The 13,720-nt window shown below is 46.8% G+C and overlaps 1 protein-coding gene across 6 annotated transcripts in view; it reads left to right on the top strand.

Annotated features, from left to right (window-relative positions):
• Positions 1 to 13,720, top strand: part of LOC311247246 (signal peptide peptidase-like 2A) — a 72,040-nt gene that overhangs the window by 19,093 nt on the left and 39,227 nt on the right. For all 6 annotated transcript variants that reach the window (XM_084337589.1, XM_084337592.1, XM_084337590.1 and 3 more), the window contains one exon: positions 3,199 to 3,332. In XM_084337589.1, the coding sequence (XP_084193715.1) occupies positions 3,199 to 3,332 (134 nt within the window). The remainder of the gene's footprint in view (positions 1 to 3,198; positions 3,333 to 13,720) is intronic.

Genomic DNA, 13,720 nt, shown 5'->3' on the forward strand with positions numbered 1-13,720 from the left:
AATATTTCCACTCCCAAACATCTAAAGTGTTTTACCATAGGTATCTCTACTGGGAGGGTTATATTTTCCTTTGCATGGGCGTCAAGTGGAAGGAAGGCCGACTTCGGCTCTGAAATATTATAGTGAAATATTTTGCACTGTTGTCGCATTTATCTTGTTGAAATCCTCCCACAGGTTATTTTTACTACCACATATTTAATTGAGACCCTTTATTTGTTTATTATTTCAATTTAGCTGGAAATACATTGCTACATCATTCAGTAACATTTGCAGAGCCTTATAACAAAAACATTATTACGGTCACCATTGTGATCAGTGGGATTAATCAACACATTTTATTATTTATTTTTCTATTTCATTGAACATTGCACATTTTGAAAGCCTTTTTTTTTACTCAAAATGTGAGTATTACCAAGTCAACTTGTGTTCTTAAAACAATGACAATAAACATAGTTTTATTAGGTTGAAATAATGTGGTTGTGTACTTATTTTTCTGTTCACTTATTATGGATTGAAAACTGAAAACCTTAATGCACAGTAACTGAACTCAATATTTTTAAGTTCTGGTAACTTATTATTATAATTTTTTTTACAGTGTAGTCTTGCGATCAATCAAAACTTATTTACACGATATACCTCACATTCACCCTCCATTCACATCCTGGTGTTCTCCTGGTGTTCTCCATTAGGCCTGTAGGTGGAGCTATGACAGCACACGTACAGTACACACACCGATGGTGTGTGATGTGTCCAAAAATGAATGGGCAAATGTGAGTGAAATGGTCGCACTGTATGCAGCTGTTTGTCTGCATTGCATTCCCCCCCCCCCAACTCAGATTTAGGGTTGATACAACCATCATAATAATATTGTTAATAATAACAATAACAATAATGATGTAATAATGTAAAAATTATCATTAAAAATACCTGATTATGAGAAAAAAAATGTACGATGCATGGAATATTGTTGAGGCACACTAGTTACAACTATATATATACAGGCACTCCATGTCAAAAAGGTTGCTGACCCCTGGTGTAGACTATCACATGCTGCCCTACTGTCTGTTATGGGAACAGAGGAACGGGACCCGTAAAAGCAACACAACAAGTTAAAAGGGGAAAACGCCAACCGGCGTGTATTTATTTACACCAAATACTTAACAAAAACAACAGAACAAGTGAACAACGTTTTTCCCCCAGATCCCCTCCCTGCTGAACAGGCGCCCCGACCTACCAGTAGGAGTCGCTATTAGACCTCTACACTACCCAGACACACCTAGTGCTTAGACCTCTACACTACCAGACACACCTAGTGCTTAAACCTCTACACTACCGGACACACCTAGTGATTAGACCTCTACACTACCAGACACACCTAGTGCTTAAACCTCTACACTACCAGACACACCTAGTGCTTAGACCTCTACACTACCAGACACACCTAGTGATTAGACCTCTACACTACCAGACACACCTAGTGGTTAGACCTCTACACTACCAGACACACCTAGTGGTTAGACCTCTACACTACCAGACACACCTAGTGGTTAGACCTCTACACTACCAGACACACCTAGTGCTTAGACCTCTACACTACCAGACACACCTAGTGCTTAGACCTCTACACTACCAGACACACCTAGTGCTTAGACCTCTACACTACCAGACACACCTAGTGCTTAGACCTCTACACCAGTGTTTCTCAACTGGTGGGTCGCGACCCAAAATTGGGTCGCGGAGCCATTTTGAGTGGGTCGCGAATGTGTGTAAAAAAAAAAAAAAAAAAAAGTTAAAAGTAATTTATTTTTTTTATTTTTATTTTTTACTTTTTTTTTCTCACTACCTATCTTTGTGAAAGTGGCTTCTCAGCTCTGGTCCAGCTGAAGACAAAGCGGAGGAACAGATTGGACATTGAGCATGACCTCAGCGTTGCTTTGTCTACTATCACCCCAGACTTTGAGACTCTTGTCACTTCAGGAGCAAACAACATCCCCAGTTATCCCATTAGTTCCCTGCATGTTAAGCTAAGAAGTCTGCTAAGAAGGATATATTATTTATTATTATTATTATTATTTTATTTCATTGTGTTTTTAGCCCTTAGTTGCACTTTTGTTGCAACCCCAGCTATCCCATTAGTTCCCCCAAACGTACTGTAGGTCTGTTATGTTAAGCTAAGAAGTCTGCTAAGAAGCATTATTATTATTATTATTATTATTATTATTATTATTATTATTATTATTATTATTATTATTATTATTATTATTATTATTATTATTATTATTATTATTATTTAATTTCATTGGGTTTTTAGCCCTATAGTTGCACTTTTGTTGCAACCCCAGTTATCCCATTAGTTCCCCCAAACTTAGGTCTGTTATGTTAAGCTAAGAAATCTGCTAAGAAGCATAATTATTTATTATTATTTTATTTCATTGGGTTTTTAGCCCTAATTGCACTTTTGTTGCAACCCCAGTTATCCCATTAGTTCCCCCAAATTTAGGTCTGTTATGTTAAGCTAAGAAATCTGCTAAGAAGCATATATTATTTATTATTATTTTATTTCATTGGGTTTTTAGCAATAGTTGCACTTTTGTTGCACTTTTGTGTTTATTTCATATTTTGAAAGATTGCGTATTACTGCAATTTTTTTTTTTTACATAAATCATAGTGGTTAAACATTTTGGGTCGCGACTTAATGACTAAGGAAAATGTTGGGTCCCGAGGCTAGACCAGTTGAGAACCACTGCTCTACACTACCCAGACACACCCAGTGGTTAGACCTCTACACTACCAGACACACCTAGTGGTTAGACCTCTACACTACCAGACACACCTAGTGATTAGACCTCTACACTACCAGACACACCTAGTGGTTAGACCTCTACACTACCAGACACACCTAGTGGTTAGACCTCTACACTACCAGACACACCTAGTGCTTAGACCTCTACACTACCAGACACACCTAGTGGTTAGACCTCTACACTACCCAGACACACCTAGTGCTTAGACCTCTACACTACCAGACACACCTAGTGGTTAGACCTCTACACTACCAGACACACCTAGTGGTTAGACCTCTACACTACCAGACACACCTAGTGCTTAGACCTCTACACTACCCAGCCACACCTAGTGATTAGACCTCTACACTACCGGACACACCTTAATGTTCCTTTTTTAAACATGTGTGTTCAGGTGTTTGGCGAAGGGATGCAGGTAAAGCTGTACGCTCCACTACAGCCCAGAGTGGATCCCAGTATCGCTGTCATGCTGCTGATCGCCATGTTCACTGTAGCCATGGGAGGCTATTGGAGTGGAGCGTGTGAGAGGTGAAACATACAACAGATATCTGTTTACGCTGATGACTCCTTTCTTTCAACATCTCAATTACAGTAGTAGTAGTAGTAGTTGTAGTAGTATTTGTTGTTGTTGTAGTAGTAGTGGTAGTTTGATTTGATTTGATGTTTTTTATTTCCGTGTCTTACATACAGGTGTATGCCCAGCCCATGTGGGCTTACAAGACACATTAAACAATAAGTATATAATAGTATACTTGACAAATTACTTGACAAATTATGACATTGACAATAGGTTATATAGACCAAGATGGCAAAAAAAAGAAAATACAATAAAACGTAATATAACACAAGCTGTAAGCAATGTATGTAAACAAAGAAACAAGAGGAATTCATATACAATTATATAGGATATAGTGTGTTTTGTCTCAAGTGCCATGCTTTCTCCAAAAATCCTGCAAAACTGAAGATGTCCTCCACAAAAAAAAAACCTAGGCGTGATCTAATGAGTATAACACATGACTTCAAGTGATTTACTGCTTTTATACAATGGCCTAATTCACCCAACCTTATTGCTATACAATAAATACACAGTAATTGAAGCATAATGGAGATTTATTCAAAAACAGAAAAAGTAGATCCAATGAGCCGTGCCCACAAAATGCAACTGACCAAGTCATGCAGGACGCAGAGGGAGGTGCTACAAAGAATGCCATCTAACAAAAAACTAACATATTCCAGTTGACTGTATATTTTTTGAATGAGTCGTTATGAAGAAATCAATACATCCATTCATAAAGATTATTGTCCGCCATCTTGGTTTCATTCAGAAAAAGGAATGAATGGCGGAGTCATTGGAAAAAAAAAAGAAAAAAAAAGTAATTGGGGTGTGGGCGGGTTCTGGGGTATGATATAACAACGTCTAACTTGAGTGTTTCAGCCAATCAGAATCAAGATATTTGCATGCCATTGTATAATTGCAATTTAACCACTTAACGTTCCGGCTGGCGGCCTGTGCACGGGTTAGGGGTTAAAGGTTAGGGTTAAAGGTTAGGGTTAGGGGGCCGTCGCACGTCACAACACATTTTATAGCCGCCTGTCGGCCTCACACTGTGTTATTGTATCTCAACCAACACATCGGTTCAAATGTAGAATTCAGAAAGTTTATAAAAAGTGACCACCTCCGGTTTCGCCTCTCAACGACCGGACAAATCACCACTGATGTTGAAAATGATTGACAGTTTGTGTAGCCAATAGACTGGTTTTCTGAGATCGAGAAGCGGTTAGAGCGTACCGTAAGGCAAGAGAATGAACATGCGCCTCCCTCCGGAGCGCAAACTGCGCTGATCTATTGCTGTTGCTATGAGGGTCGAGGGTTTGTTTGTGTATGTGTAGGGTGGGGGTGGGGGTGTTGTGTGACAATAGTTTAGTGGGGGAGGGGGAGAGGGGACTGAGGTAGTGTTGACTCCTCTTACAAATCTTTGTAAACATTTCTGTAGGACTGTTAACTAGGGATGCTCGATATTGGCTTTTTTACCGATACCGATATACCGATATTGTCCAACTCTTAATTTCCGATATCGATATCAACCGATACCGATATATGCAAGGTTCCCCCCCCAAAAAACAGAATAATTTCAGGTAATTAACATTACATATCTCTTGTCGTGGAATTAAATTAAATAAAAAAATACATACTTTTGACAATAAATAAAATCAGAATCTGTTCTTACTTGCCTGCCTGGGTAAATAAAGGTTAAATAAATGTAAAAAAAAAAAAAAATTGAAAACCGATACCGATATTTTAATGCCAATATCGACCGATAATATCGGACATCCCTACTGTAACTGAGGGGTACAATTCCCTGACTGTATTACTAGATATGATACTTACTACCACTACCTTTGTACTTAATATTCGGCCACCCAGTACACGGCATAAATATATTATCATAAACACTCACGTAGATGAAACGGATCCAACACAAATGTACGAAGTCGAAACAGGTCTTTATTTCTACACAGCGATGGTGTGTAGAACAAGCACTTAATCACTTAATTACATTTATGAATTGAAATAGTATGCACTTTTATGGCAAAGAGTATTCGTCGGTATATCAATAGAGAATGTCCAATCTCTGAAGGCGCAGGTGGTAAATATACGACCTGGAATAGTTAAGGAATAACAGCAATGATACTTTAATGATTATATACTAGATACACTAGAGGGGGTTAATCCGGTCGCTTGTAAGCCGACAGGAGTAGGAGGGGGGGGGGGGGTAGAATCCGGCTGCCTCGTCCGGCCAAGGGTATCCCAGGTGAACCCACTGTAGTGCCGTTCAATGCGCCGGCGATCCTTGGACCACAGATGAAAGCAGGTGGACTCTTTGTGGGCCGGCTCTCTCCGGTCCACGGGGGAGAGACGTGAAGCGACCTCGTCTTGCAGAGCGTCTCCTCACCTTGCGTCCTCTCCAGGGGGGGGGGTTCCAACACACGGCAGTGTCGGGGGTCTTTATCCATGGAATAATCAAAGTATCCAAAGCATAATCCGTGCCTGGGAAGGCGGGCTGTCGTCGGTAGAATAATCCGGTATACAGGTCCACTCGCTCGTCGGCTCTGGGGCTCCTCGGGTGCAGCTTCACATGGGGTCAACCACCCTGGGTAAGCAGCCAGTTCTCTGCCCGAAACGATGGGGTACTGACTACGGTAGTATTCTCACCGCACGAAGCACTATATATTAACAGACTATTATTAGCTTAATAGACTACGTCCAACTCGACGATATAGTGCCAAATATGACTATTCAAATATTAATATACACAATGTCTCAATACCGATGGTAGGCGAACTTGGCCTTACTCCCACACGTGGCGTCGCGGGGAGGCTTTACGTCTGTGACTATTGGAGGGTAAGAAACTGGACTGAAAAGAAAGTCCTACTTTAGTAGCACAGTATATATACGCACTATGAACAAATAGTCCCATTAGTGGTGCGGTAGCCAGATTCCTATGCGGAACTAGGACTTGTTCGTACATGTGGAGCGGTACGTTTGAACTGGGTCTGAGGGGTATGGCAGCCTGGCACCAAGGTCTCGACCAATAGTAGAATGGAGACTATTATGGGATGTTCAGTAGGCTAGAATGGATATTCAATGCATATTGTACAAGGAATATACAAGGGATATCAGGGAATATTAGAGAATATACAAATACAATTAAATATATATATATAAATAAATATATATATTCGGTTTAATCTGGCCCTTCACAACAGCCACCCCCTGAATAGGTCCCAGACCTAATCAGTTAAACAGAGACAGATTAATCGCGTTGTCTATTTACACATAAGGGTTTGCTGTAGGGGTCAGTCAACTTCACAAAGTCATAGGGTTGTAGGGTCATGGTCATCATCGATTGTGTCTGGGAGTCGAGGCAGTTCTATGAGCCTCGCCACGGGACGGGTGTAAGTGCGACCCTGGACGAGCACTTCAGCTGCTCGGACCTTGCCGTCGGCACCGGTGATCACTTTGCTTACGCGGCCGGCCGGCCACATAGCTCTGGGCAGTGATTGATCAATAATCATGACGACTGTTCCTTCTGTCAAATTGTCTCTCTCCTTTACCCACTTCTGGCGGGTCTGTAGAGACGGTAGGTAGTGTTTAATGTCATCCGGTAGATTGGGGGCTCTGCGTAGGCGACCACCCACTCTGATGAGGGTATGAGCGTCGCTCTCGGGGGCCAGATGAATTAATCTGCTGTCGGATGGGACGGGCTTTCCTCCCTGTAGACAGGCCAATTCATCGGGGAACGAGTCTCTCTGGGCTCGCTGCAGTAGAAGCAATTCTGCTTCCTCGTAGTTAGCTGCTGACATATCAGCGGGGGACTTGCACTCCGGGTGGTACCGCAGGAATGTTCTTTGTTGTGCACTCTCTATGGACGTGCAATCGTCTATGTTAGGGTCGGTGGAGGCTACGGTGCTCAATCCACAGAACACAGACTTCTTATTTTCCACCTCCTCTGGACTTGCTTCCCTCGGGATAGGCATGGGCCACTGTCCTTCCGGGAGTCTTAGGAATGCGGGGCCGTCACTGTAGACATTGCGACGGGTGAGGTCATCCAGGGGCATCCCCCGGGTGATGACGTCAGCTGGGTTCTGTTTTGTATCAACGTAGCGCCACTCTGTTTCTCCGGTTAACTCTTCGGTTAAGTCTTGAATCTCGGTGACTCTGACTCCCACGAAGACTTTGTACTTGCATGAGTCCGATTTGATCCAGGCGAGTACCGTCGTGGAATCTGACCACAGGATTGTTCTAGACACCGGTATGGTGAGCTCACGTTGGATGAGCGTGGCTAGGTGCGCTCCGGCTAGGGCTGCGCAGAGCTCTAGACGTGGGATAGATTGTTGCTTGCGTGGGGCTATTCTCGAGCGGGCGAGGACAAATGCTGTGTAGATCTCTCCCCCCTGGTCTTGGGCCCGCAAGTAGGCTACTGATCCGTATGCGACCTCTGAGGCGTCACTGAAGACGTGTAAGTCCATTTTACATGTCTCTGGCCTCACCGTGGGTGGGAAGTAGCTTCGGCGCATATTAACGCCTGGGAGTGAGTGGAGCTCCATCTCCCACTCTCTCCAGGTGGATGCAAGGTGTGCGGGAATGGGGTCGTCCCAGCCCTGGTCCTTGTCCCACAATGCTCGTACAATCATTTTTGCCCTGGTGGTGTACGGTAGAATACATCCTAGCGGGTCATATTGTCGGGCGAGTGTTGTGTACACACTCCGTCTGGTGGTCGGCGCCGCCGCCGGCCTTCCCTGCTCCGTAGTCAGGGGCTTGTGTCTGTAGTGAAGCGAATCTGTTTTGAATCGCCACACCAATCCCAGGGTCATCTCCTGGGCTTCTCCCGGGATTGTAGCCATCCAGGTCTCGCTGCTGGCTGCCTTGTCCTCGGAGGAGAGGCTGCGCAGTACTTGCGGATCGCTGCTGGCCCACTGCCTGAGATCAAAGCCGCCTTTGATCAATGAGGCGCGGAGTTTAATCAGGAGAGCCTCGGCTTCTTCCTGGGTTGAAAGGCTTTGTAGACAGTTGTCTACGTAGAAGCTGTTCTTTACGCTGTGTCGGACCTCTTCGTCCGCTGCTGGGTCCTCTGCTACATGTTTCTGTAGTGCAAATGTCGCACAGCAGGGGCTGCACGTCGTTCCGAAGGGGAGGACTTCCCATTGGTAGATGGCTGGGTGCTCATCTCCTGGCTTCTCTCTCCATAGGAACCGTAACAGGGGCTTGTCCGCCTCTACTAATCTCACCTGCAGGAACATTCCTTTAATGTCCCCGCTGATGGCCACCTTTTCCTGGCGGAAGCGGAGTAGAACGCCGAGTAGGGAGGGGCCGAGTGTGGGACCGGGCAGTAACTCTTTATTCAGATTTTGGGATCCGATCTGGTAGCTGCAGTTAAATACTATGCGGTCTTTACCGTTGTGATGGACCTTGTGGTGGGGCACGTACCACGATTCAGTGGTCTGGTCAGCCTCTTTAATGTCCATCTTTGTGACGTGTCCCGCTGTGATGAGCTTCTCAATCTCAGCGCGGTATACACTCTCTTGGGCGGGGTTCTTGGCTAAGCGCCGCTCCGTGTTCAGCAGGTACCGTTCTGTGGCGTCTGTCTTGGCGTGGAAAGTAGGCATTCCTTCTCGCCGCAGGAGTGGCGTGGCGTATCTCAACACGCCGTTGACCGGGACTCTCTTGGTCCCTGTCTCGAGGAGGTGAATTGCGTAAATGTCATCTTTAGAGCGAATGTCTTTCTTTCCGTTCTTAAAGGGCATTTGTTCCAAGGTCCATGGCCGCTCTACGTGTTGCAGGAGTGCGGTTTCTCCCTCTGTGACTCGGGAGTGGAGACATCTGGTGGCTGTACTTCGGTTGAGAGATTTGGCGAGCGGGCCTTGGAGAGTCCATCCCAAACGGGTCTCGACTGCTGCAGGACAGCCTCGGGGTCCGGTATGAACCCGGTCTATCGGGACAATGAGGTCTGCATGGTCGGAGCCTATCAACAGGGTCGGCATAGCATTGTCTATGAGCGGGATCGGTAACTTGCGCAGATGTGCATATTTCTCCATCAGCTTGGCGACGGGGTATGTGTACCGCGACAGTCCTATTTCTTGGCTGGTGAAAGCGTCTGCAATCTGGTACCGTCGCTCAGGCTGGCCGCTTGCTGCGATAGAGAATGAGACATTCTCGCCCTTTATCGTCTTCAAATCTCGTCTTATTGTCCGAATTGTCATTTGGGTTTCGCTTCCCCGCAGCCCTAGCTGGGCCGCAGCGGAGGCGAGCAGCAGGGTCTTCTCTGACCCGTCATCGAGGACGGCGTAAGTGTCCAGGACTTTATTCTGGTAGCTTAGTGTCACACGCACTACTTTTAGGAGTACTCGGGCTCCACTGCTGCTGGCGGGATCGATGTACATGACGCTCGCTTTGCGGCTGGATGGTGCAGGTGAAGGGCGCCGTCTGTTACTGTCGTGAAGTATGTCCAGATGGGCTCCATCGCACTTGGTGCACCTTTTCTTTAAGCGGCATTCGGCTGCCATGTGTGAGCGCGCACAGCGAAAACAGCGCTTGTTGGACTTTATCCATTGACCTGCTTCCTCCGCGTTCAGCTTGGGGAAGGAGTCACATTGCGCTAGCCAGTGTTCTTTCTCACAGTAGGGGCACACTATCTTCCACTTCTCCGTTCTGGAGGGGGTACTGTGGCTCCTGCTGCTCGGTACTGACTCCGATTGGTGCATCACAGTCACCGATCTTCTTCCATCATTTAGTCGTCTGGTTCCTTCTCTGGAGCCAGGGGTGCTCCGTCCGAATGTATCTAGCCGTAGGCTGCTGACTTCTCTCGCCAGGAAGTCTGCTAGATCGAGGAGGTTCGGTTCGGGGCCATTCGGGTCTCTGTGGTCCCTCTGCCGCCTAAAGCGCTCCTGACGAGCGGGCGGCAGCTTCTCCAGGATCCTTTCCACATTTGAGTTGGCGTAAAGTTCATGCCTCCCCTTCTCTCTTTGCGCTCCCAACATCCCTACCAGGGACTGCACTCTGATGGACAGGTCGTCCAGTGCTCGATTGTCTATTGCTGGGGGTAAGCGGTCGATGTGTCGGATCTCCTGGATCACGTAATCCCATATGCGCCCATACCTCTGGTCCAATGCTACCAGCGCTGCTGTGTATGGGGTGGTGGAAGTCGCGTAGGCGAGCGCTATATTATGTGCGCGGGGTACCTTTAAGTGCTTCAGTAGGATGGCGTATTTGTGGCGTTCATCCAATACATCCACCAACATGGTCTCCAGACACATGCGGAGTTCTGTATACTGGGCCCGGTTCTCTTGGGTGAAGTCGGGTACCATAGGCGTGCCAATGTATGACGCTGACTGTGGATACATCGGCGAGCGTTGGGGGAGAGGCCTCCTAGGCGAGTCTCCTCCCGCTCCTTGGTATGGGCTGGTACCGGCAGTGTACCATGGCCCGCTTGTCCAGGTGCTGTTCCTCGGTGCGGGTCGTGCGTCGTGCTCACCCGGGTATAGAGTCGGGGGTCTGTAGCGCAGCTCCGCGGGAGTATAGCCTGGGCTGTACCGGGCCTCCTGGTCCGGTAAAGTACTGTGCTGTCTTCGGGCGTGGTTCTCCTCCTCTTCCTCTTCGTCTTCAGTTAGGTCATCCAGTGCTTGTAGTCTCTGGTTTAGCCTCTCCACAGGATATGCTGCTCCTTCCCGGTTGCTAGGTCTCGCTTGGACCGGTGGGGGGAGGTGGTCTGTGGGGGGTATAGACCTCGTCTGTTGGTCAAGTTCAGGGTTGTTTACTCGGCTAGGGGATGCCGCCCTGGAGGTGTGTCTAGACGAGTTCCTGGAGCCTCTGGCGGAGGGAGAGGGTGTTGTCCGTCTGATCAGCTGTTCTATTAGTTGCGACTGCTGTCTGTCGCGCGCTGCGTCCCGTTGAGCACCGGCTCGTTCTCGGGCCACATTCTCTTCCATCTGAATGCGTCTTATTTCTAGACGTATCTGCTCGTGTTCGCTTCGCTGCTGGATCTGCAGTCGGTCGCGTTCAGCAGCGGCGTTCAGGCTGATGAGGAAGGCCTGCTGTAGGGTCCTCTCTGCCTCGCTGGGAGAAGGCGGTTGTATAGGGGAGCCTTCCCTCGGGGTACTCCTTGCGGAGCCTTGGAGTTCTATCTCCACGGTGCTCTCCCCGTCTTCTTCCGTGCCGAGTTCTCTCTCGGTAGCGTTGTATTCCTCCCGGGACTCATCGGGGACTACTTCTTCAGTACTGGCGGGGTGTGAAGTCATGTCTGGTTCCCACTGGTCCCCACCGTGAACTTGGTCAGTTACATTAGAGCCCGTAGGGGCCTCTATGGTCGGGGTAGTCTGGGCGTTGGGGTTAGACATACTTTTACTTTCTAGTTTTACCGCGTTTACTCTTAGTAGAAGACTAGGTTGTTGACTGACAGCGTAAGCCTCTAAGTACTGAGGGAGCCGTCGTTCGCGCTGCGGGCGTTGGTTAGGAGGATCGTTTCGTGGAGTGTTCATCATAGGCCATTTCAATATTAATAACACTATATTAATATTACACTAATTACCCTCCGGCTCGAAGGACCAATTGTAACTGAGGGGTACAATTCCCTGACTGTATTACTAGATATGATACTTACTACCACTACCTTTGTACTTAATATTCGGCCACCCAGTACACGGCATAAATATATTATCATAAACACTCTCACGTAGATGAAACGGATCCAACACAAATGTACGAAGTCGAAACAGGTCTTTATTTCTACACAGCGATGGTGTGTAGAACAAGCACTTAATCACTTAATTACATTTATGAATTGAAATAGTATGCACTTTTATGGCAAAGAGTATTCGTCGGTATATCAATAGAGAATGTCCAATCTCTGAAGGCGCAGGTGGTAAATATACGACCTGGAATAGTTAAGGAATAACAGCAATGATACTTTAATGATTATATACTAGATACACTAGAGGGGGTTAATCCGGTCGCTTGTAAGCCGACAGGAGTAGGAGGGGGGGGGGGGGTAGAATCCGGCTGCCTCGTCCGGCCAAGGGTATCCCAGGTGAACCCACTGTAGTGCCGTTCAATGCGCCGGCGATCCTTGGACCACAGATGAAAGCAGGTGGACTCTTTGTGGGCCGGCTCTCTCCGGTCCACGGGGGAGAGACGTGAAGCGACCTCGTCTTGCAGAGCGTCTCCTCACCTTGCGTCCTCTCCAGGGGGGGGGGGTTCCAACACACGGCAGTGTCGGGGGTCTTTATCCATGGAATAATCAAAGTATACAAAGCATAATCCGTGCCTGGGAAGGCGGGCTGTCGTCGGTAGAATAATCCGGTATACAGGTCCACTCGCTCGTCGGCTCTGGGGCTCCTCGGGTGCAGCTTCACATGGGGTCAACCACCCTGGGTAAGCAGCCAGTTCTCTGCCCGAAACGATGGGGTACTGACTACGGTAGTATTCTCACCGCACGAAGCACTATATATTAACAGACTATTATTAGCTTAATAGACTACGTCCAACTCGACGATATAGTGCCAAATATGACTATTCAAATATTAATATACACGATGTCTCAATACCGATGGTAGGCGAACTTGGCCTTACTCCCACACGTGGCGTCGCGGGGAGGCTTTACGTCTGTGACTCTATTGGAGGGTAAGAAACTGGACTGAAAAGGAAGTCCTACTTTAGTAGCGCAGTATATATACGCACTATGAACAAATAGTCCCATTAGTGGTGCGGTAGCCAGATTCCTACGCGGAACTAGGACTTGTTCGTACATGTGGAGCGGTACGTTTGAACTGGGTCTGAGGGGTATGGCAGCCTGGCACCAAGGTCTCGACCAATAGTAGAATGGAGACTATTATGGGATGTTCAGTAGGCTAGAATGGATATTCAATGCATATTGTACAAGGAATATACAAGGGATATCAGGGAATATTAGAGAATATACAAATACAATTAAATATATATATATAAATAAATATATATATTCGGTTTAATCTGGCCCTTCACAACACCTACTGTTAACCCTTTCACTGCCACACGACAGAAGGTTAACCCTTTACTATCTATCACACAACCGACGGCGATGCTCCATCATTAGCATCGCCGTCGGTTGTGTGATAGTAAAGGGCTAACCTAATTTCCGTTTTACACCGTGGTGAATATGAGTATAGTTTGGGTGATTCTGAGTAATCCCAGGAAAAGACGCGGAAATAGCCCTTTAGTGAAATCCAGTTATCACGTTGTAATTTTTCGCCTGATTATCGAATCTTCCTGAAATCAACGCTAGATTATCGTTATTATGTCTCCTCATGCACACATGAAAGGGGGCTTGTAGCGGGGCGCCCCTGCGTGCTGTGATGTGACCAACGGTACACACCACACACAC

Source organism: Notolepis coatsorum (genome assembly GCF_963971535.1).
Source record: "Notolepis coatsorum genome assembly, chromosome: 20".
In the NCBI taxonomy this organism is placed as follows: Eukaryota; Metazoa; Chordata; class Actinopteri; order Aulopiformes; family Paralepididae; genus Notolepis; species Notolepis coatsorum.